Source organism: Cucurbita maxima, unplaced genomic scaffold (assembly GCF_002738345.1).
Source record: "Cucurbita maxima cultivar Rimu unplaced genomic scaffold, Cmax_1.0 Cma_Scf00038, whole genome shotgun sequence".
NCBI lineage: Eukaryota > Viridiplantae > Streptophyta > Magnoliopsida > Cucurbitales > Cucurbitaceae > Cucurbita > Cucurbita maxima.
Genome location: NW_019272054.1, coordinates 1,095,900 through 1,121,331, shown reverse-complemented (window position 1 = coordinate 1,121,331; position 25,432 = coordinate 1,095,900). Strand labels below are relative to the sequence as shown.

General features: G+C 35.6%; 3 protein-coding genes and 2 pseudogenes across 7 annotated transcripts; 4 read left to right on the top strand and 1 right to left on the bottom strand.

The window, feature by feature from the left end:
• The first annotated feature begins 1,163 nt into the window (after positions 1-1,163).
• On the top strand, positions 1,164-4,084 carry LOC111469026 (annotated as a pseudogene).
• A 587-nt stretch (positions 4,085-4,671) lies between these two features.
• Positions 4,672-11,963, bottom strand: LOC111469008 (protein SPA1-RELATED 2-like). 5 transcript variants are annotated; one of them, XR_002714812.1, is made up of 9 exons: positions 11,571-11,963; positions 9,554-11,075; positions 8,936-9,093; positions 6,969-7,800; positions 6,229-6,375; positions 5,712-6,029; positions 5,543-5,602; positions 5,158-5,456; positions 4,672-4,950 (listed from the first exon to the last, which is right to left on the bottom strand). XR_002714812.1 is itself a non-coding variant. In XM_023114201.1 (9 exons), the coding sequence occupies exons 1-9, from the start codon at positions 11,615-11,617 to the stop codon at positions 5,265-5,267; spliced, it is 3,171 nt and encodes a 1,056-aa protein (XP_022969969.1). In that variant the 5' UTR covers positions 11,618-11,963; the 3' UTR covers positions 4,672-5,264. The 5 variants fall into 5 exon arrangements, 4 of the variants coding, with proteins under 4 accessions (XP_022969969.1, XP_022969965.1, XP_022969967.1 ...); XM_023114201.1 differs by having other exon boundaries at positions 4,672-5,456; positions 9,554-10,861; positions 10,967-11,075; XM_023114197.1 differs by having other exon boundaries at positions 4,672-5,456.
• Positions 11,964-13,696: 1,733 nt separating this feature from the next.
• On the top strand, positions 13,697-16,871 carry LOC111469083 (protein trichome birefringence-like 23). The gene is made up of 4 exons (XM_023114318.1): positions 13,697-13,800; positions 14,226-14,456; positions 15,339-15,616; positions 15,751-16,871. The coding sequence occupies exons 2-4, from the start codon at positions 14,228-14,230 to the stop codon at positions 16,522-16,524; spliced, it is 1,281 nt and encodes a 426-aa protein (XP_022970086.1). The 5' UTR covers positions 13,697-13,800; positions 14,226-14,227; the 3' UTR covers positions 16,525-16,871.
• A 1,108-nt stretch (positions 16,872-17,979) lies between these two features.
• LOC111468873 lies at positions 17,980-20,897 on the top strand (annotated as a pseudogene).
• Positions 20,898-22,677: 1,780 nt separating this feature from the next.
• Positions 22,678-23,326, top strand: LOC111469095. Its single transcript, XM_023114334.1, has one exon. The coding sequence runs from the start codon at positions 22,679-22,681 to the stop codon at positions 23,264-23,266; it is 588 nt and encodes a 195-aa protein (XP_022970102.1). The 5' UTR covers position 22,678; the 3' UTR covers positions 23,267-23,326.
• Positions 23,327-25,432: the final 2,106 nt, after the last annotated feature.

Genomic DNA, 25,432 nt, shown 5'->3' with positions numbered 1-25,432 from the left:
CAAGAACATGTAACGACGATTTGGAATGAGCTTCAAATCCATTTTTCTACTTTTCTACATAAAATAAGTGATTTCTATCTCACTAAATTATGTTCTCAACTCCTTATTTGATCAAGTTCCTAAAACGATTGACACACTAAATCGACTATAAGAACTATTCTCACCTCTGCAAATTAAAAGACAAGTCATCATTAGCAGGAATTCATAATCTACGAGTAAAATTGAGTCGCATATGGTTTTCCTGTGAAATATTAATATTTCGATTAAATAATTTGTAAGGAGAGATCGAGTATTTCATGATCTAGTTTTATATAAACTCATTGTATAATATACTCTCATTCACGTGCTTTCACATGAACTATTTAGATCAAATCGTTTGTAACAATTATAAAATGGGTCGTATTAATAGTATTACTAAAGTTAGACACTCAACCTTATTCATATACCATAAAATCTTTGAGTTATTACTCGAATATGATTATCTAGTATGTCAACTATATACTACTGTTTAAATTTACTTTAATAACCTTGAATAATGCATCCAACGTTACATAATATAAAATAACAAATTATTTTATTAATAAATAAGATATTCAATTACAAAATCACCGCTTTAAAAACAAATCCCAACTAATAATGGATTACTCGAATTTTTTTGATCTCAACTTCGATCTCTCATCCATTCTTCAATAAACTTCTAACTAGTCTACGTAAAATTATCTACGTGGCACTTTTCAATTAGTCTATCGTTTGAAAATGCGTCTATTAAGAGGAAGTTTTCACACCCATATAAGCAATGCTTAGTTCCTCTCTTCAATCGATGTGTTCTCACAGTTTACTTCCCTTAGGGACCAGCGTCCTCACTGACGAGTGTCTATCTCTGATACCATTTCTAATAGCTCAAACTCACGCTAATAGATATTGTCTACTTTGACACGTATAACCATCAGTTTAAAATGTGTCTATTAATTCCCGTTACATATTCTCGAACTACATGCAAATAGATGGAGTGGTAGAGGGAGATTTTCCATTACATATTCTGTTTGAACGGAACGGAAAAAAAAAAATAGCAAATGCTTAAGGACTTGTATACGTTATACTAAGACATTTATCACTGAACTTGAAACGCCGCCGTAACAGAGAAACAAAACGATGCCGTTCGTAAATACGAAAGCGGCGGGAACATGTTTACAAGTGCTTGCTAATAAAACGGAATTTCAACGGCCACGCCTCCATTTTTTCCAACTAAAATTTGAAGCCCATTCCGAAATCGTCTTCCTATTGATTTTGATTAATTTCTCGTACGACTTTGATCAAGTTTGTCGTTACAGTAATCCGACAAGAAACCCCATCTTGAGATTTCCGTTCTTGTTTCTTTTCCTCGGTTTCTTAGCGGTTTTGGCGACGTAATTACACCATTCATCGATCAGAAACCGCCCTCCAGGTGTTTGATGAATTGCCCCAATGAGAAATTGACTCTCAAACTGGGATTTTCGTTTTTTTCTTTGAGTTATAACGAGGAATTCGATTCCACTGGGTAGATTTTGGATCCTTGATTCTGAAATTACCCGGGAATTTTGAAGGGAAGGTGTTGTTTTCGTTTTGTTTATTGATACTTTTTGAATTCGTTGATTGTTTCTCTTTGATTGATACTCTGCTTATAGCTTCTCATTGTTGTGTGATTGAATCTCTAGGCAGTTGCATAGTCGGAATGGATATTAATCTTCGTTTGGGAAACGGTTGTGTGCATTAGTGGAAGCTTCCTCTCTGAGCCGGAATGGAACAATTCCGGCGCATTGGAGAGGTATTGGGAAGCTTAAAGGCTATAATGGTGTTGCAAGATGATATTCAATTCAACCAGAATCAATGTTATTTACTGTATGACATGTTTAGTTTGGCTTTTGATACCGTTGCTGAAGAGATCAGGGATAATCTGAAGCTTGAAGAGAAGAACACAAAGTGGAAAGCTCTCGAACAGCCATTGAAGGAACTTCATAAGGTCTTCAAAGAAGGGGAGCTTTACATTAAGCAATGCATAGATTCCAAAGACTGGTGGGCCAAAGTAATCACCTCCCATCAAAACAAACAGTGCATTGAATTCCACATCCACAACTTGCTTTCCTGCTGTCATTGAAGCTATCGAGATAGCTGGAGAGATATCCGGGCTTGATCAGGACGAGATCGAGAAGAGAAGGCTTGTACTTGCCAGGAAATATGATATGGAATGGAATGACCTCAAACTGTTCCATTGGAGATTTGGGAAACAATATTTGGTACCTCGAGGAATCTGTAACCGGTTGCTGAGTGTTTCGAAAGAAGATCAATGGCTGCTGGTCGAAGCGCTCAAGGAGAAGATCAGCTCATCAGAAACAGCTTGTTCGAAAAACGAGCAGCGCCTCAGTGAGTTGTTAATAAAGAAACTAAACAACTCAGAATCGTTGAATGCAAAGCTTTTCCCTAGCTCAGTTTTGTTTGGAACAAAGGATTATCAGGTGAGGAGACAGCTAGAAGGAGGGCAGTATAAGGAAGTCCAATGGTTTGGGGAGAACTTTTGTCTGAGACAGTTCATGGCGGAAGGTAAACAAATAGATTCAGAGGTTCAAACTGTTCTATCACTTTCACATCCTAATATAATTCAATATCTCTGTGGGTTTCTGGATGAGAAGAAGAAAGAGTACTCTCTTATAATGGAATTGATATCTAAGGATCTTTCTTCCTGCATGAAGGATAATAATGGAGCCAGGAGGACAATCCTGTTCCCTCTCCCTGTTGTGGTTGATATCATGCTTCAAATTGCTAGAGCCATGGAATACCTTCACTCCCAAATGATCTACCATGGAGATTTGAACCCTACCAATGTGTTTTTGAAGCCAAGAAACTCGTCAGAAGGCTCTTACCTAGTAAAAGTCGCCGGTTTCGGTTTATCGTCCGTCAAAAATCCGCCTCCCAGGAGCTCAACAGATCAAATGGAAACCAACCCTTTTATCTGGCATGCCCCAGAAGTTATGGCAGAGCAAGAACAGGGTCCAGTAAGGAAGACAGAGAAAGCAGATGTTTATAGTTTTGGTATGCTTTGTTTTGAGCTTTTGACTGGGAAAGTTCCATTTGAAGATGGTCATTTACAAGGGGAGAAGATGAGCCGTAATATCAGAGCAGGAGATAGACCTCTCTTCCCATTTCCAAGTCCTAAATATTTGGTGAGTCTTACCAAAAGATGTTGGCATTGTGACCTTTCTCAGAGGTTGTCTTTCTCTTCAATATGTCGAATTCTTCTCCAAGTGAAGAAGTTTCTGGCTATGAACCCGGAAAGCGATCGGCCGGAACTGCAAACGCCTACAGCCGATTACTGCAACGTCGAAGCAGGAGTTGCAAGGAAGTTGTCCTCTGATGGGGTTGGAGATTTGTGTTCGGTTTCACAAATTCCATTCCAAATGTTTGCTTATAATCTTGCAGAGAAGGAGAAGACTTGGGAGTCTGGAAGTGATGTAGATGAACCAGTTTGTGTAATAGAAGATCCATTCACCATGCTTGCAAGTGATACCAGATCACTTTATTCTGATACGAGATCTGTCTATTCTGAAGCTCCACCAAAGAAAATGCTAACTACAAAGAAACTTCCACACACAAAGATCAGAAAAGGCACAAGTAAGATTTTTGATTCCTTCAAAACTTTATGTTATGAACAGATTGGCTATAACTACTGAAGCTTGTGGTTGGTTTTATTCAGGAACTCCAGAAACAAAAACACGAACGACTTCGAAACCTCGAGTGTCGAAGACGAAAAGAAATATCCCGCTACCATTTTTGAGCCCTCTGAGTAAGGGAAGAAGAATGGCCATGTCTTGAACTTGGAGATTGGCTAGCTTATCTTGCTTCTTCAGAGAAGGAAGCCTTTTTTGTAGAGCTTTTCTTCTGCGTTGTTGTGAAATTTCAGGCATTGTTCAAGTCATATAGAGCACAGATACTTCATTTGTTTTCTTTTCTCTTACAGAAACAGTGTTGGCATTAAGTTCATGTTAGCTTCTTGTAATCAAGCTCTGTAGTCTTTGGACATCTTAGAAAGAATAGCAGATTCTGTTTTTTCTTTTCTTTTCCAACTCGTAAGAACACTTGTAAATTTTCTTCTCACGTTGCCTGTCGTAAGCCGTAAGCGACACGATTTCAAATTAGCTTAACTCACTCAGTATAGAAAAGTGCAATTATGATTGAGTGATAATTTTAAAACTAAAATTTATTGAAATTTGTAAATCTTAGTTCAATAGTCCTATCTGTTGTGTTGATTAATTTTTTTTGGTAAGTTATCCTGCTTTTCAAGATCTTTTATTATTATAAATCTATCTTAAAAGTCAAAGATTCAAATTTCCATACCACAATGTTAGACTCAATAAGAATATTTATGTTTAGACGTTCGAATCTAGGGAAACTGTTACTTTCACAATGTCAAACGAACAAGTGGACGACATTAAACTCAAAAACGAAATTTATGTTCAGACGCTCGAGTTCAAGGAAACTGTTGCTTTCGCAATGTCAAACGAACAAGGGCACGATATTAAACTCATAAACGAAAATTTGTGTTTGGACGCTCGATTTCAGGGAAACCGTTACTTTCACAATATTGAACAAATGCTAAATAAATGAAATTGAAATTTATGGGTAAATATATGGTCTGTAACAAGAATACTCCATGCTTAGATAGAGCAGCCAAAGGTAAAATTGGTCTCCCATATCCATTCTGTCTAAATAAACTCACAATTCAGCCACAAATCAAAAGAACACAATATAGAAAAAGAAGCGACCTAAAGAGACAAAATTTGAGAGTTCATTACAAAACCTTATCTTGAAATTTGCACAAATCCTTGGAAAGCTCAAGGAGAAAATCACAATCCAGAAGAGGAAGTGTTCAATCTCAATGTGCAATCATTCTGCTTCTTATGCAGCTTTTATAACTAGCTGTTGGGTAAAATTACAATCACGAAAAGAATCGAATAAATTATCAGTTAGAACAGGTGTATACTTCAGACACATTTCTTTTTAATATATACAGTCAGTAAGAGACAGCTTTTCAATCATATCATTTCATATATTGAATCGATATCTCAGCTTATATATAACTCAAGAAAAGAAGGAAATACGAGATGAAAATGTAAATGATGTTACCATTTTGTTACTTATTCTCAGAATTGGGCTTCAGATACTGTCAAATCCACGAACTGTAACTGTAACGTGACCGAATTGGTCGAGTTAATTAGAAAATCGGTTCACACTCAAACCATTTGCAGTACTTTTATACACCCGCTTGAGTTGGCTGCAACAACCATGTCAGATTTTCCTCTCCAGCATACACTTGAAACAAATTGTCCATTGTCGTCCTCCGTCTCTTTACCCGAAATAGGGTCGACAGAACCGAACTTATAGGAAGTCATTGGCATGGGCAGAGATCTATGATAAGCATATACCTGAAGGAGTTTAAATACGCAATCTTAGCAGTGTATTCCACTTTCTCAAGAGCAAATGGGTATCCAAAGAAAGATAAAGAACATACTTCATTTGTTTCTGAACCACAAGCGATGTAGCCATCGAAAACGGATAGACCCACGAAATTCTAGCAGTGGAGAAGACCAGAGAATTCAGTAAACCGAAGAACAAATAGATTGAAGAAGCTTCTATATTCTTAATTCAAAGGAGGCATAGAGAAGGAAAAAGAGACAAACTTTTTCATTAGTGTGGCCACTGAGAGTTAAACTACAAGGATTGGTAGACAAGCCAGTAGGATTGGTTCTATTAAGATCCCATAGCTTCAATGTGTTGTCTGTGGACGCAGAAACAAGGGTCTCCGAGTCCAAGAATTTCACATAGCTTACAGCTTTCTCATGCCCACCCAACACACACCAGGGGGCTTTAGTATTACGTAGATCAAAGCAATAGGTTCTGTAATCGGCAGACCCAAAAGCTAGCAAATGAGTTGAATGAGCAGAGAACTGAACACAGCAGACATTTGCTATGTTCCTGATTGTGCCCAAACATTTTTTCTGCAGTAAAATAATGCACAAGGATCAATCTATTTTCATGGTGATCTTAATAAAGAGTGAAGCTTCTCTTGCACAAACCCTTACAGTAAAATGAAGCTTTACTCCCCCTCCAAATCCTGGAATTGGGCATTACATTGCAAATAAAAGTAAAAGCAAAATAATCCACAGGGTTCAAGAGAGAGAGAGAGAGAAGGCATGCCTCATTTATGCTCCAAAGTTTTACAGTACAATCGTCACTTCCACTGGCCAATTTTGTAGGATGAACTTGTGAAAAGTCAACGGACCACGCCCTCTTCTCGTGTTCTTTGAATTGAGAAACCTCTTGACCTACAGTTGCATCCCACAACTGGAAATCCATTCAAGAAAAAGGAATTCTGAGTGATACTTCAAACAAAATAATAATAATCAGATTCAATCTCTTTACTCAGTTTTTGTTTGTTTGGTTCCTCAACTCTAAAAAACACGTCTAAATAGGCTCTTAAATTTTCAGGTTTATGTATATTTAGTCCCTAGACACTAAATTGAAAGTGATCTTATATACCAGTCAATTTCAAAAAAAATTAACATATCAAATACAAATTCAGAAACTTATTAGACATTTTTGAAGATTAAGGTCTTTTTAGAAAAAGTTGAAAGTAAGGGCATTATTAGATATTCTCAAAGTCAAAGGAACGATTTAGACACAAGTAGAAAACTTCATAATTTAAACTAATAGTAATAACTGTTAAAGGCTGTAGCAGAAGTCCACATTTGATAGCACACTGACCAATGAGGAAGCAATAGTCTTACAATTCTTATACTGACCAGGCAGACCATGAGGAAACAACACTCTTAAAATTCAACAAAATCTCAATAACCAAGGCATTACGAAGGAGACACGGTGCCTGCAAGGCCGTGTCTTCGGAATTTCCATGTTCCATAACCATGCAGGAAACATACCTTAACAACACCATCGTAGTCAGTTGAAGCCAGATAATTCCTGATGTAGCTATTCCAGCAAACACAGCTAAGCTTTGATCTATTACACATTTCAACTGCGGGATAGTGAATATCGACCGAATCACTAAAGAGTGAGTTAAACTCAAAAATCCTTATTTTCTTTGACACTCCAGCAGCAGAAAAATAGTCCTCATCGCGATCAAAACTCAAGGAACAGATTACATTCGAGGAACTGTTAAAATCACCGTTTCTCAGTACCCCACATACTTTGAACTTGCTATAGCGAGAATACTTGCAAAACCCATCAAAAAAGGCACCCAGACGATCACCGTGACTCCTCTCATCATCTTTTTGTAGTAGATAGCAGTTTTCACGAGCTCTCAGTAAATCTTTATCTGTCCGAATTGCTGGGTCATTCTTAGAAGGATCTACTTTTGATCTCATGGAAAAATAAGCACTTTCAAGCTGACTTATATTTTTTACAATTCTCTCTTCATTGATATGTGATATTGTATACACCTGCGAGAACCCATCTGAGTTTAGACATCCTCCATGATAGATCGAACTATCCCTTCCATTCATGGTATTAGACAAGCTAGATTTATCCAAGGCTTTGGCTGAACTGTGCCTTTTATTGACTTCTTCGATATCTGATTCTAAATACCGCATGTCTTCCATCAACTTTGAGGCATGTTTCCGCTTTTGTTCATTCAATGATGTGAGAAACTGCAATAATAACTCTGATTCAGCATCTTCCTCGTCAATAGATGTTGAAAGCTCTGCTGCCGGAACATTTGCTATTCCATTGATTAGTTCTGATTCTAAAATCTCCCTGTTCATCCAGAAATTACAAAAATCTGGTTATGTTACACATAAACAATTAATAGATATCACAAACAATGAAACCAGTTAACCATCAATAGAAGTATTTTAAGAAAAGAACCATCAGTAGAAGTAACCAAGTGATATTAATAGAAATCCAGTTAAATTACTTTTTTTTTTTTGCCATTGTGTCAATTTCATCTCCACACCATAAATTTTATTCCTATACCTTTCATTGCTAAAAATGGTCCCTAAAATAGACAGCCGAAGTTAATTTTGACTAGAAGTTAACACAGCACTGTCAGCTAACCATAAACCAGCTCATACTATACAATCCAATTTGCCCTCATTTTTTTTCCTTTCAGAATTCCACTTTTCCTTTCCTTCACCGGCAATAATAGATTACAAAAATTAGCCTAATTCTGAATCCATCCGGACCCAAATATATTCAAAATTCTATATTCCATCTATATGTACTTCAATTTGTCAAATATCTTCCAGGCCTATAATTTGAAAAATAGCCTTAATATTGAAGCCATAAAAAAAATGTCACCCAAGCACATCTTGATAAATTTGCTGCCACATCCATGATCAGTAGACCTTCATTAATTGTAAGAACCATTGATTGGGATAAACTACAGGGATGAAACTGGAATTGCGGTCAAAGTAAAAGGGAAAAAATTGTAATTTAAGCTATAAACTGTAAGAGATCACCAAAATGAATCAGATGCTAAACCTTCATCTCTTCTTAGATAGTTTCTCATGAATGAAAGAATTTTGGTTGCTTGAGGTTGAAAGATCTAGTAGGATGTAACAAAACATTTCCAACTTTACAGGTATTTGAAAATCAAAACTAATAGGGGCAATAAGAGGAATAAATATTGTGCTTACCAGAAGAGAGAGTGATGATTTAACTAAATTAACGAACTAAAGTGAGTAATTATATATGATCTTAGATGTCTGTATGTCCTTATCTAGATTGCATGTCAAAGAGATAACTGACAAGCTTCAGAGTTATTAAGCCCCTTTCGGCCAAGACACTTAATGGAAAATCATGAAGGATGACACTCTAAATAAGTAAGCATGTACGTTTTCATTCGAACACTAAGATTTGTGATCTGAGGTAGACTATACTTCATTATTACCTTGTGGTTGGACGAGATGCAGGCTCAGGATGAAGTAGCCAAAGACAAAACCCAACTTCCTTCAAATTATCTGCTAGAAAGTTAGGCGGAAGAATCCTCTCCCTCAAATTTGACATAGCTGCAACAAGTGCGCCATCTGATTCAAACTTTCCAAGTAACTGAAATAAATAAAGTAAATTCGTTTATGGGGCATTTTCAGGGCTGCTAGAAAGTAATAAAGCAAAAGAGAGGGAGAACACCCCCCAACCACCCACCCACACACCACCACCACTACCACCACAGAAGAAAAAAAAAAAAACAACAACAACGAGAGGAAAAAAAGACACATAAGGCTAAACTTGACAGAAGCTATTAATCAAATAGCGTAAATAAAAATTAGAATTCTATGCATAGCTGCACATCATAGGTTGTTCAATTTTTTGAGAAACTTTGTACACATCAACAGTTTCACTGAACCTTTATCAAGAATAATTAAAACCTTTTAACTTTCTAGTTCATGGATATTGGATAAAAACTACTTTAACCCAAATTTATTGATAGAAGCATTTTCAACATTCTATGAAACAATGAAAACACAGTCAACTTCTTCATATCAATTAACCACAACTATCTTCTCACCTCAAAAAGAAGAACACCAAGAGAGAATATATTTGATTTAGGTGAGCAGCATCCTGCATTAAGTTCCTCTGGACTTGCATACCACTTCTCTTCCAATAGGCCACTTATTGGAGTCAGGGAAGAATCGTATGCACAAGGGCCAGCAGGCTTGCTCCTAACCCCCTGTTCAGCAAAATGTTCATTATAATTTTCCGAAGCATTCTTATTGCAGACCCTCGTATTTGCAGTTTCAAGATTGACACCAGATTCTAAAGAAAAGTGAGGATGTTGGGCCATAAGACTCATATTCTGGACATCTTTTTGTTTTTTTGGAGATACACCAAATGACAAAAAGTTCCCTTGCTCTAACGGCCTTTTCTGCATCTGATGGCTATCTGAACACTGACTATCTTTAACCATTAGACTTTCCGCTGTTTTTAATTGAATAAAAGTTCCAAAGTACCTTATCTCGTTCGTCGTCAATATCCTGAAAGAACATGGACGTAAGTCATGCAACAAAACCCCCCGTGCATGATAACGATCCACCAGCTCCACTACGTGCTTAAATATAAACAAGCATTCGCTTTTATTTACTTTGTGGTGGGGAACTTTAAGCCAATCTCTCAGACTAATGCCATCTAAAGCAGAACCCCGAAATTTACGCTCAGATTTCCTATTCAAGGAGGGTATGACAGGCTTAACGTCATGCTGTAATGATGAGTCAGATGCCAATGTAATGCCACCAGCATTCCTTGCATTCTTAGGGTTTCTATGTTCTACATTAAAGCCCTCCAGTGGTATACCTCTACAAATGATTCCCTTACCCTTCAAGGTATTTTTAACAAAAAATTCAGGAAAGCCTGATTTTGATAGAATCTTGGTCCGAATGCTGCCATGAGCATCACCACTCTTATTGTCAATAGCCTTCGTTTCTTCCAATTTCTCTCCACAATCATTATGATTGGCTCTTCCAGCGAAAGCCTCAGGAAAAGATGTGTACCCACCGGTCTCTATGCCAGGGGTTACTGTCTGACCATTGTTCTTGTAAGAAGTATCCATACGTGAACTCCCACTGCCTGAACCACTTGCCAGCTGGTAAAGATGCTGCCACTGATTATGCCTAGAAAGCAGTCGTGCTCTATTGTTCGATGGTCCAATAATTGCTAAATTGGAACCGTTGTGATTTTTCACAGTTAGCTCTTCAACCATTACGCCAGCATCATCCATACAGCAAGGACTGCACTCTGGTTGATCAGATAATTTCACAGTGTTTTTACACCTACTCAGATTCTTACCCTCTAAAATTTCAGTAAATTCATGAGGATAATCCTGTGAATAGCCACCATCAATGGGAATAAGCATTTCTTTTGATTCAACCACATTGGTATTTTCAGGTTTCAGTGAAAACTCATTCTCCTGAGCATCTTGCCTAACCTTATTTTGGACATGTGCATCCTCCGCCGCATCCAATAGCGTCATTTCCTCACTCATTTCTTCCATTCTCTCCAGACTAACTTCACATTCTTTCACGTACTTGACTGCCCTGCTACCACAAATAGGATATTAAAAGCAGAGAACCAATTTTTTTCAAGTCCTCTTTAAGGAAAGAACCGTAGATAGAAACTACAAATACAACTAACAGATTTAAAGGTACAGAACAATCCGGAAACATAGGTCATCAAAATGGTTGAGCAGAGAAGCAGGAAACTCGAGGTTAAAGAAATGCAATGATTCATTTACACAATTGAACTAAAATAACGTCCCGTTGACACCCACAACAGGGAACAGCCCACCCACAAAAGCATAAAAAAGAATGTGGATTACACTATCCATTCCCAACCTTCAATCATTACGAACAGGAACACCAAAACACAACAGAATCAATAAACACCCAAATTCAGTACAATAAAAATCAACTCCCCTAAATAATTTTTTTAGAAAAAAAACCAACAATGATCCATCTGGGGAATCAGAATATAATTTAATTGGGAAAAAAAGTGAACATTCCAAAACTCGTGCATATAGCCTTAATAGTTACCGATAAGAACTCACCTCTAACCTGCTCCGAGCACGAATTCCCGGCATCTGTCAAAATTAAAACAGAAAAACTGCAATAAAAACTCTGCCACCTCCATCCACAAACCATCTTCACTTTCCCAGCCGCCAAACAGTAATGATTTCCCCACCAGAAATTTGAAGGGGAAAAAAACGCTCAATTAACAATCTACTTCAGCAATTATCCGATAAACTAAGAACCACGCCGAAACAACCAAAGAACAAAAAATAAACAAGAAATTAAGCAGAACAAAAACCCTAGATAGCACTGGGAAGAAGAAAGCAGCAAAAAAATAGAAAATTATAGAGAGATACGTGTGACACAACGGCCGATACAAAGCAGAAAAGCAAAATATCTTTTCTTTCTCATCCGCAACAAAATTAAAATAAATAATTTTTTGGTCGTAAATTTGTGGCTTAATTTTATTTTTTAACCCCAATTTTTTTTTTTTTTAAAAAAAACAAACATTTCGAAGGGATCATGCTCTCCTCACGTGCCTCTCAGAGTTATGTCTGGGTTTGAAATTTGGATTAACTAAAATTAAAAGTCATAATATTATACAATTTTATTTTTTTTATGATAATCTTTTCTTACTGTTTCGAATGAATTTTCATTGTAACACTAGAGTATATTGAAAGAACTATAGCTTAAAAAATAATATTAAAGCACGTACTACTACTAATAATAATATATTTATATTAATAATAATCCAGCTTTTAGGTTCAGAAGATTTTAACTATAGGTGGTGGTGAAGCCACGTCGGTGAGACAGGGTGCCGCCGTGGAGACTCGGCCAACTCATCGAACCGGCACAGATTTGAGAGGGAAAGTGAAGTGGACACGTGTAAATCATCCAATGGTTGGATGATGCTAAGTATGGTCCCACCTTATTATATTTTATTTTATTTAATATGTCTCCTACCATTGTTAAATAAACACAATATCCATGACAATTTGACTCTAATTTTCGTTTTATCTGAAATTATTTGTGTTTATCGAAATTTTTTGAACCAACTTAAATTTTGGTTGGGTCGTGTTATCAAGTTATTTTTTTAATTATTTAAAAATCATACTAATATACTTGTCTGTTACATTAATAATTAAAAATAATATTTATAAGTTATTACTAATATCTACTACAAATATTAAATATTCTTAATTTTTATACTAACTCGGATAGTTGGATTGTAAATTTTATTTTAGGTTGGTTGGGTTGACTCGATTGGAAAAGTGTCCATCCTTCGACCAATTTTTCAATGTTTAAAAAATATTTAGGTCGGGTTGTTGGAGCTGAACATTCCCAATCATTCCTCTTCATTTATATTTTTTTTTAAGAAAGGTTAATTAAAAAATAGTCAAATAATTTAAATATTAAAAGAAAAGTTATGATAAGAATATATCTAAAAATGATTAAAATAAATAAATATTCATATTTTTATAAATATCAAAATCTTAACTCTAATATGCGTTCACACGCTCCAATCGCTGAGCTGGCCTTTCTAATTTTAGGTACAATTATATAATTTGGAGTCACTCAATTCAACTCAATTGTTTTTTTGTTGGAATATTTAAGAATAATTCAAGACAAACAGGTAATGCAATCATGTTAGTTGCGGAATATGAGATTCTAATTTGAAAAACGTTAGAACTTATCCACTTAATTCTTAGTTCCAGCAATAATTAACAATATTTTATTTTAATTATCAAATTTAAGTTTAATTGCAATCAATTTAAATAGAGTAATGTTATTAGGGTGATATGGAGATATGATTATTAATCAAAGAATTTATTTGATGAAAATTATGTTATAATAAATTAAAACCACAAATTAATAATTATATCAATTTAAAACTTTGGAATAGGTAGGATTTTAAAATTGTTATATTTTTTAATTAAAAAATAATGCATGAATTTTAAAAAAATCGAATTAATGGTAGAAATTGTAATAATTCTTAAAATATGTGGTCAAATTTGATAAAATTAAAATTTTGGAGTGAAAATTGAGATTAAGGTATTAACTATGAACGAAAGAAACAGTCCAATTATTTTGAGAGAAAAAAAAAATAAAATTCCATGAATTTTTTTTTGACGTGAACTAAACCACCGACTCCCGGAAGAAGTCCTCACCGTTCCCCGGCAGCGATTTCGACCGTTTCGCCATGTCACAATAGGGTCCAATCTAGAGGATACGCCGTCTGAAAGGGGCTGTGGTGGTATTAAATTCTCTCTCTTCGGAATCATAGATTCATTAGCTGTAATTCGTAGTCTTACCTTAAATCTCTATATATTCGTCGTGTTCATGCACCATATCCATGATGTTATGATTTCATTACTCAAAATGGAAAACTATTAGCGAATTAATACATTAATTTTTCCCTTCACTTTGTTTCTGCAACTGGCTGGCATTTCGTTTTACTCTGTATCGCCTCTCTTGATCGTTAATGCCTCAATTTTAGCATCTGTTTCGCCTTCACTTTCTTCTGGACTCGATTATTAGGGAACGATCCATGTTGCTGCGGGAGAAATTTTGGTTCCCCTTTTTGTTATGTGTTCTAATGGAATCGCTGTGATTTAGAGTATTGAGCTTTGGGTTTTAGGTCCATTAGATACGATTTTGAACTGGGCATTGTTGTTTCAGAGATGAAGTTCAATTGGAAGCTACTGTTTCCTTTCAAACATAACCAGTTACTGATGCTAAAGCTCCTTCTTCCTATTCTCTTAATGGGTATTGCTTTTCGTTTCCTCTTCGCTGGTTTCGGTGACATTCCAGCGAATTTGGATACCTCATTAACTGAGAAGAATATCATTTCTGCAATTTTGGATACTCATTTTGAAGCTTGGGTGAATAAGATTCAGAAGCCACTCGAAGGTGATCAACTGATGCTCTCTTTTATGTTATTGTGTTTGGATTAGGATCGTAGATTCTTAACTATTTGCTGTTCTTGTGCTGTTGTTTCAATCAAAATATGGGGATTTTTCTGTCTCTGTGCAATGGTGATATTCTACTGCCACGATTTTATTTAAGTTTGATGTTGAATGTTGGGTTACTCTGCTGTTGAGTAATGAGTAGCTTCTCTATTCCCGCTAGCGGATATTGTTTTTTTAAGGTTTTCCTTTTTGAGCTCCCCTTAAGACTTTTAAAACCCGTCTACTAGGGAGAAGTTTCTTCACCCTTATAATGAGTGTTTTGTTCCCCTCTCCAACTGATGTGGGTTCTCACAATCCACTCCCTTCATGGCTCAGCATTCTTGCTGGTACTCGTTCTTCTCTCCAATCGATATGGGATCTCACAGTCCACCCCTTCAGGGGCCCAACGTCCTCGCTGGCACATCGCTCGGTGTCCACCCCCTTCGGGACTCTGTGTCCTGACTGGTACACTGCCTGGTGTTTGGCTATGATACTACCTGTAACAGCCCAAATCTACCGCTAGTAGATATTGTCCTCTTTGAGTTTTCTCTCTCAGGCTTCCCCTCAAGGTTTTTTAAAACGCGTTTGCTAGGGAGAGATTTTTCCACACCTTTATAAAGAGTGCTTCGTTTCCCTCTCCAACCGACGTGGGATCTCACAATCCACCCCCCTTCGGGGCCAGCGTTCTTGTTGACACTCATTCCTCTCTCCAATCGATGTGGGATCTCACATACTTCTTGTCCACAATCTGTTTTGAAGTGTATTGTTCATTTTCTTTTCTTTGTCTCCTCTTCTCTTTAGGTACTGAAGTTTTACAATTTTGGTTGAATTGAACTTGGTGCAGGGAAGTGTAATCTTTTTGTTGGAGAGTGGATCCCAAATCCATCAGGTCCTGTGTACAACAATGAGAGCTGCCCCCATATTGAAGCCCATCAAAATTGTATGAAGAACGGGCGGCCAGATACAGAATACCTATACTGGAGATGGCAGCCACGGGATTGTCAACTACCAAAGTTCGATCCACAAAGATTTCTGGAGACGATGAGGGACAAAACATGGGCGTTGATCGGAGATTCGATATCTCGAAACCATGTTCAATCAATGCTGTGCATGCTATCAACGGTACGTAATAATACGTTGGATGATCATCCATGAATCTGGACTTACTGGTGCATTGAGTTCCATGGCTACATTCTTCTCTTTAACCTTTTAGATACCATGATCAAGGAGTAGCCTTACTTTTACATTGTTCTCAGGTGGAAGTAGCTATTTATATCTACCATGATGAAGAATTCAAGTCTAAAAAATGGTGGTTTCCATCATACAACTTCACCATTTCAGTTGTTTGGTCACCTTTCCTAGCAGAAGCTGCTATATTTGAAGATTATAACGGTGTGTCTACGTCCGAAGTCGAGCTGCATCTCGACATACTCGATAAGAAATGGACAGAAGAGTTTCACCGGCTAGACTACATGATAATTTCTAGTGGTAAGTGGTTTGTGAAACCTGCAATCTACTATGAGAAGAACAAAGTATTAGGCTGCCATTCTTGCCCAAGAAAGAATTATACAGAGCTAGGTATTGAATTTGCCTATCGTAGAGTTCTCAGGTCTGCATTGAACTTTATTCTAACATCCAAGCATAAGGGTATGATATTCATGAGAGCATCAACCCCTGACCACTTTGAAAATGGGGAGTGGTCGACCGGAGGAACGTGCAATCGAAGGGCGCCGTTTAAAGAAGGTGAGATTGAACTGAAAGATCTGACCAAAATTCTACGCAACATCGAGTTGGAGGAGATCAAAAAGGCAGAACCAAAAGCATCTCGAGTTGGGTTGAATCTTAAACTCCTTGACCTGACCGAGCTTTCATTGTTGAGGCCGGATGGGCATCCAGGTTCATACAGAGAGTTCCAACCATTTGCACATGACAAAAATGCAAAAGTGCAGACAGATTGCTTGCATTGGTGCCTACCCGGACCGATCGACGCATGGAACGACGTGATCATGGAGATGGTGCTAAACCAATAGGAAACATCAGCAACGACGAGCACGAGCATGAGCATGAGCACAAGATTTTGCTACAAGAAGGCACACTCTTGATCTCTGGAACAATGCTTTAGGAGGTGCATCTCTATCTCTATTAAACACAGCCATTTCTATGAGTTAGCTTAGTTTCATATATTATTATGCATCAAATAGAGCATATTTCTTGTCCTAGTTTGAGCATTCAAAGGTTGTCAAATCTTTGTAACTATAGTCCCGAGGCCTCGTTCGAGCTTAACGGGTCCGGGACTGATTTAACTTGTTCATTGGCCCTTCCATAAACATTGGGGGAGAAAAGAAAGTGAATAATCATGTAATCATTTTGCAGATTTAAACAGAGACTTTCATTCTTTTTTTTATTTAAGTTGTTTGTGAAGGTAAAGAATAAATATCATGGAGACAACAAGTATATTTAAATTTTAAATAATGTCTTTATATATATATATATATATTCCACTCTTTAATATATATTTTAAATAATGTCTTTATTTAAATTGCTTTAAATAGCAGTACAAGTAAAACATAATCTACCATATATCCTTTGCCAACTAAGGGTAATTATGGAATTTAATAAGGGTAATTTTGGAAATTAATAAAGTATGTAATTCTTTTCCTTTTGTCAAATTTATTGGTTTTATTTTACATGTAGTACACTATAAATAAAAATTCCTTTACCAATTCATAGATAAGGATTATATATGTATTTTTTTTAGATTTTTTTTTTTAAAATATAACACGTGAATTAATATTAGAGCACAAATGGTGAAATTAGGAATATATATGGGTCGAGTTGGAAAAGTGTTTTAGACCAATTTTGAAATTTCAGGTTGATTGGATTGGTAACACGAGCAACTCTAATAGAGTTCACAATCCAACTCAACTCAATTAGGTTGGGGTTGGATTGGAATTTCAGGTTGGCTAGATAGGTAACCCGTGCCTTCACAACTCCAACCCAATTTTGGGTTGGAGTTGGATTGGAATTTCAAGTTGACGGGATTGATAACCCGAGCATTCACAATCCAACCCAATCCAATTGGGCTGTGGTTGGATTGGAATTCTAGGTTGGCTGGATTGGTAACCCCAACATTTACAATCCAACCTCAACCCAATTGTGTTGAGGTTGGATTGGATTGGGTTCGGATGTCAGATTGTCAATGAGTTCTTTTTCTTAAATTATTTAAAAAAATCATGTTACACAGTTACATTAATGACTAAAATCGATGAAATTCAAATATAAAATATTCACACATTACCATACATCACAAATTTTTTATTAATCAGAGATACTTAAGTTGTTCCATATTTTTAATGGTAATTAGATATATATATATATTAATCTAAATGACATAGAATTGCGTTGATCAGGGGATGGCTAGGAATATTATTTAAAAAAAATATTGGTTAAAATTAAAAATAAAACCATATTCCCATCCTACACGTTCCATTAAAGCCCTGATTGGATCAACGTCTTCTCAAAAGGCATTCACTACAGAGCACCAATTTCCAAGCCATTAACTCAAACCCAACCAATTCCATTTTCCGCCGCCGTTTCTATTCAGAAACCACACGCCAAGAACAACACCCACCACCATCTTTCTTCCAATTCTGTTTCTTTCTTTCCCTAATCCATGGCAGAGCTTCCTCCGGCGGAATCCATTTCAGAGCTTTCTCCCGACGCTGGAGCTGCCTTCGTCCTCGAATCCAAAGGTTTGAAATCAAAATTTTCCCCTTTCAACAAATTCGAACGCGTCGGTAATTGATCGCTTTTTTCTGTACAAACAGGGCAGTGGTGGCATGCCGGATTCCACTTGACGACGGCGATCGTCGGGCCGCCCATTCTCACTCTGCCGTTCGCCTTCCGAGGATTGGGTTGGGGAGTGGGATTTGTGTGCTTGACAATCATGGCGGCGGTGACTTTCTACTCTTACTACCTCTTGTCCAAGGTGCTGGAGCTCTGTGAGAAACAGGGCCGCCGCCACATCCGCTTCCGGGAACTCGCCGCCGACGTCTTGGGTAACCGTTTTTTAATGTTCCAAAAAAAATCAGCATGTCAATAAAATCAGCTGAAGTTTATGCAGCTCACTTAGCTCTACTTTTATAAATATTGAGAAAAGTGAAATTAAATAAAATTATTTCGACAATTAATAGGGTCAGGTTGTAAATTTTATATTTTATTTTGTTTAAAAAACATCTTTAAATTTTATTTTAAAAATACTTTTAATTTTCTAAAATTTTTAACTTAAAACAAAGAATATATATATCTATCTACTCCTTTTCAAATATTTAATTAAAATTTACTATTTAATTTTTAAAAATTATTTTTAAAGGTAATCGGATAATATATATATATATTTATATTTGACGGTTAATCATAAATTTATATGATTTTCATTTATTTGAATCAAATTCAAACCAAGTTGTACATATTGAATTGGGTTGGGTTGATCGAGTTTTTCGAGTCCTCGAATTTTTTAAACATCTCCACACTCGAGCTAAACCCTAATTCAATCGACTAACGACGTTGTTATTTGTTTGTGTGGCTTGTTGATGATTGTTGGGGACGAGAGAAGTTGATGTATTCAAACATTCATCCAGAAGGGGAGCTGAAATTGTACCATTTCATAGCAATGGTGACGGTGGGAATGATACTCATATCTCAGCTTCCCTCCTTCCACTCCCTCAGATATATCAACTTTGTTTCCCTTCTTCTCAGCCTCGCCTACGCCTTCTTAATCGCTTTTGCTTCCATTCTTGCAGGTATTTCATTTCATTACACTAATTAATCATGTTTAATTCATTAACTTCAACCTAATTATGCCATCCATGCATGGAGGTACATCGGATAATGTTCCGTCGAAAGGTTATTCTTTGGAATCCACACTCTCTGCTAGGCTTTTTACTGCCTTCACTTCCATCTCTATCTTTGCTGCCATCTTTGGCAATGGCATTCTTCCTGAAATTCAAGTGAGTTAGTCTTTTTACCTCACTTTTTAACCACATCCTTCTTGTTTGATTCCCGTTTTCACCTGGTTTTTCGGGTTCGATCTCTTATAGTTCGAGTTTCGAATTTCGAATTGATTATTATGATTCAGTCAACTGAGTTCGAGTATTACTTTGTAGATAAATTAATAAAAATATTCTTGAACTTTGTATTTTGTTTCACATATATGTTTGAACTTTTCAAAGTCTAAATAATACCTTAAACTTACGAGAAAAAAGTTCAAACATACCCTTGAACTTTTTAAGAATTTCATTAATAATCAAAAAATAAAAATAGGGTTGAATTTTTAAAATTTTCATTAATAATCTTAAACTCTTTTAAGAATTTCAAAATCGTTAATAAATACACGAAATTTTTAGTATCACGTTTAAAAAAATACCCATAAGTTTTCAAAATTAACACTAACGATAACTTAATAGAATTTTTTTTTTTTTAATTTGTTACTATTAGTACTCTTAAATTGAATGGAGAGATGATTTTTGAGGTATAGATATATATGTCCCGTAAGAACCTTTTATATTTAAATGTTGGTGGGTATTGTTTGAATATAATACCAACGTTTTAAAAAGTTATGGAAACTTATTTGAGATACATCCAGGCAACTCTTGCACCACCGGTGGGTGGGAAGATGGTGAAAGGGCTCATCATGTGTTACATTGTGATATTCATCACATTCTACTCATCAGCAGCTTCTGGGTATTGGGTTTTTGGCAATGAATCCAATTCAAATATCTTGAAGAACTTATTGCCTAAAAATCAATCTCCTCTGGCTCCGACTTGGATTCTCCTCTTTGCCGTCCTCTTCATTCTCCTCCAGCTTCTCGCCATCGGAATGGTGCGAATCATGCACCACCCATCAAAGATTTATTCGATAACGATTTTGTTTTTAGTTTTGTGTTGATCTCGTACAGGTTTATGCCCAAGTGGCTTACGAGATCATGGAGAAACGATCAGCTGATGCAAAACAAGGAGTGTTCTCAAGAAGAAACCTGATTCCTAGGCTGATTTTGAGGACATTGTACATGTCATTGTGTGGATTCTTTGCAGCCATGTTTCCATTCTTTGGTGACATTAATAGCATCGTTGGAGCTATCGGGTTCATCCCGCTCGACTTCGTTCTTCCGATGGTTCTCTACAACATCACCCATAAGCCTCCGGTAACGTCGATAACTTATTGGGTCAATGTGTTTATTGTTGTTGCATTCTCTGGTGTAGGACTTCTGGGATGCTTTGCTTCTATTAGGAACTTGGTTTTGGATGCCAATAAATTTAAACTCTTTAGTAGTCATGTGGTTTGATTAATGTTGTCTTTAGTGGAATTTAATGTAATAATATGACTGGAAATGGTTTGAACTTATTGGTAGCTTTGGAATCATGTCCTAATTGTGCTGGATTTTATATGCCTGACAGTCAAAAGATAGGATTTTTGTGTATAATCAAACAGGTGTGTGACGGGTCTTCTTTATTTTTTATAACGATCACGAATTTAAAAAAAAATATAGCCGTGGAATCACGTTCCCCAGCCCCCACAATGTGCCCAAATCATCGGCAACAAAGTCCTCACCCTCCTTCAGCCAATGCTCAAAGCACGTGCAAAAAGAAAAAAACACTAAAGGAAAGAGGGAGAGAAATTGTCATAACCGATGTCGAAAAGCTTGGCTAATATCCCGAGGAGGATCCCGTCGACTGTAGATCATCTTAGAGTAAGTTTTGTGCTCTTTTCTTTACCGATGGTCGTCCCAAGCTAAAATAATTGTAGCTATTTTCACTAATTTTATTTAAAATCAGCTCAAAATAACGTATAATAAAAAAATTACCATAAAAGAACAAACCGATAAAAACCGTTAAAATTTGATGGAAATATTGCTATATATTTATTTCCACGTATTTGTCTCAAATTTATATTAAGAACTTTATTAATTTAATATTGAAATAAAAAAATAACAAAATTGTTTATAAATACTAAAATAAAGCAAAAGTGGAAAGCGAGATCACATTATCTCAATAATTTAAAACATATTATATTATTTTAAAAAGAAAATAAGATGAAAGCACGTCTTCGCATGCATCACATGCATAGAGAGAGACTAATAAACAATGTCGTTAAAAAGATTACACAAAATTAAATCGGATTTTCCGGAAATAATTAAACTTAATTAAATTAAAACCCATTTTATAGGGTCAAAGTCAAAGAACCAAAACATGGTAAATTATCGAAGCAAAATCAAATTATGAACCCAAAAAAAACTAATTCAAGTTTCTGCGCCCTTGTAAACAATGGATAATGGCACCGAGCACTCATGAGACCCTCCAATCGAGAGAACTTGTCATATGTGAGACCCTTTTCCAAACGAATAGGCACATCTCTTCTTCATCCAATCATTCTCCACTTGTCACAATCGCACTTTGATGGCAAACTTGCGATTGTGCGACACACACTTCTCAGCAGCAAGTGAGTTAAGTCTATTCGTTCTTGCATTGCTTAGACACATGCTCAAGCCTCTGGCCCTGATTCTTGCATTGCTTAGACATATGCTCAAGCCTCTGGCCCTGATTCTGAAGAGAGAGAAAACAGAAGCAGAGATATTTCGAAAAAGAGTTTTGAACGCAAGAGTTCAGAAATTGAAATTGGTGTTATATGAGAATGTAAGCAAAAGACAACAACGGCTTACTGTTTATAACTATCGGGTAGGAAAAAGTTGACAACTTGCAAGCACATCGTCCCGTGTCTGGCTCTGAAACTATTGTAAGAGTTCAAGTCTACCATTAGCAAATATTATCCTCTTTAATCTTTCTCTCCTTCCCCTGGTTTTTAAAATGTCTGTTAGGGAGAGGTTTTCGCACCCTTATAAATAATGTTTCATAATAAACCTGCCACCATTTCTACACCCTTATAAAGAATGCTACGTTCTCCTCTCTCTCCAATGAGATCTTGCAATCTACCCCTTCGGTGTCCAGTAATCGTTATTCTCTCTTCAATTGATATGGGATATCACTAATAAATAAGGTCGATATTCAATTTCGAAGATAGAGAACTAACGCAATAAAAAAAAAAAAGAGAGTAATATTGTAATTTAAGCTAAGTAATAATAAATTGGAAAAGCTTGGTGAAGAAGTCAAGGACGGCCATGGAAATAAATGAAAAAAGCAATCAAATCAGAGTGGGAACGCCATTTTCTGACCTCTCCTTCTACGCGTTTCTTTCTCCATCAGCCATTAAAACCACCTCGCCGTTTCTCTTCTTCTTCCTCACAGGCGAAAATGGCGAGCCCTAAACTCAACAAATCAAAATCCTCTCAATCCGCCCTCGTCTGGGACTGCGGAAGCTCCCTTTACGATTCCTTCGAACTCAATTCCCTCAAACGCCAACTCGATTCCGCTATTGCTTCAAGATCCTTGTCCATGCCTCATCTCCCTGGCCGCCGCTGCCTTCCTCCTCCTCCGCCTCTTCCGCCCTCCAAAAGGCCGTCCAAGATTTCCAGGTCTCTGCACAAATTTCTTCGATCGGTATTCAGACACAAGCCGAATTCGAGCCCTAGCGTCGAGGCTAATCCGGAACGAGCCGATGCTGGATATTACGTTCTGTATGGCGATGACGCGGATCCGCTCTCTGCAAATCCGAAGGTTGGATTCCCCGAATTCTCGCCGGAAATTGGCTCTTTGGTCCGGCGGACTGCATCCGAGAGGTTCACGGCGGCTACTTCCATGGGTATTTCTTGTGCTTGAAGAAGCCTTCTTCAATATGTAAATTCGTTATAATTTTAATTAATAATTTTTAACAATTAAGCTTCCTATTTTCTTTCCTCTTTTATATAATGATTTTATTTTTGGAGATATTAACTTAGTGCTTTCTAGGTTTTTATGTAATATTTTTAATTGCTATTATTATTATTATTTAATTATTTAAAAAATTAATTTCGAATGAATATAATTATAATAATGAAGTAAAACGTAGTTGATCATAATATATTTTTCTTTTTTCCTTTTAAATTATTCTAGTTTCTACCATTTTTTGTGATTTTCATCTTTAAAAATCAAAATTTTAAATTTTTTATAATAAGTTTTTAATTATTTTACTTTAAATTAATAAAATTAATAGGAAAATAGTTATGAAACGGAGCAACAAATTTTCTTTAAAAAAAATGGAAAAAATAAGACGAAAATCTCCATTTTGTCCTTCCTCTATTAGCTGCCAATAAGATGAGACCCGTATTTTAAGGTAAGCCTTAAAGAAGGAAGCTTGGTTATTACATATACAGCTCTACCAATAAGGCATATTCAATACAACTTCCATTTGAGGGGCAAATTTGTCATTTAACAAAGATTTTCTTTTTTAAATAATATCTTCAAGCTTTAATTTTAAAATTATGTTAAATCTTTTTGTTTGTTAAACCTAATTTCATTTTTTTGTTTTTAAAATTTTATATTTATTTTTTCGCATTAATTTTCACATTTTTTCTTAAATAATTAGGTGATTTCTTAGTCAAATTAAAAAAAAAATTACTTTCTAAATTATAGCTTGGATTTTTTAAACTTACTTTCTATTTATTATTTTTAAAATAAATAGAAAGCTTGTTTTTTTTTAGTCTTTATAAAAGTATTTAAAAAAATTAAAAATATATCTTAAATAGCTTTAAAAAAATTAAATTATCATTTAGGTATGGATACTCGAGAAGTATTTATGACGTGTAAGTTAGGTATAGGCCATATTAATGGTAGTGGGGGATGGAAGTGACTTCAATTTTTAGTCAGTTGTTTCTTGTGATTTTATTTAATGCAAAATTCAAATCCAAAACAATAATTATTTATTTATTTTATTATTATTACATTTATTATATTAAATATATGACTTGATACGTCCAAATATTTAAGACTTAGATTGTGTTGGATTCATTATTTAACCAGAGTTGTTTGAGTTGAAAAAAAATTACGAACAATTAAGTTAGGTCAAAAAAGTATTTCAATCTAACTTAACTCAATTTATGAACATTTTTAGAAGTAACAAGGATCTTAATCTTTCGTCATTTATTTTTCTATATATTTCACCGCTTAAGGGCATTTTTGTAATAATTTTAAAATTTACTAAATATATGCTTAATATGCTCAAATACTTTGGTATATAGAAATTATTTTATGCATCATTAAATATAATATCAATTTTTGCATAACAAATGGAAGCCAAAATACCCAAGTCTCACCTTATATTATATAAATTATTTCTATTGGAGACATAATAGGCCATATTAATAATTATTAAAAGTAATAACTAGAAGCAATAATTGTATCTATTTAAGTAACCTAATGAAATATAATCTTACCATTGCTATTAATTTAATTATTAATACCTTATTATAAGATGATTAATGAAATAAAAACCTATAAGTTTATCGATTTATTCTAATCCTAATAACGGTTTGTAGAACCTAATCGTGTTCATATTGTTTATAGCCCGAGCATGATTTAGTTTATGATTAAATCATAAACATATTGTGTATTATAAAAGTAATGATACTTAAGGGGTAAGATATAATTACATAAATAAAATAAGTTTTTAACCTAACTATAATTATGAACATCTAAATATTAACATGTGTTTAGACACAACTTATCTGACCGTTAGTGAAACTTTAGGTCCATAGTAGAGTGACCTATTGTTACTAAATGAAAATCGTTAGGGACCATGAATACTAAAGGAAGAGCCAAAGGCAGCTTTTTTATCGAGACTACTATACAATCGAAGGGTGGTAAGCAGCAAGTCGCATAGACGAATGTCTGTTTTGTAGGAAGACGGGTACTTTATAAATATAGGTAATTTCTTTGCGTTTGACCATAATAACCCTCTCGATAGTCGATATTTCTAGAACACCTCTAAAAACGACCAAATATTGAGAG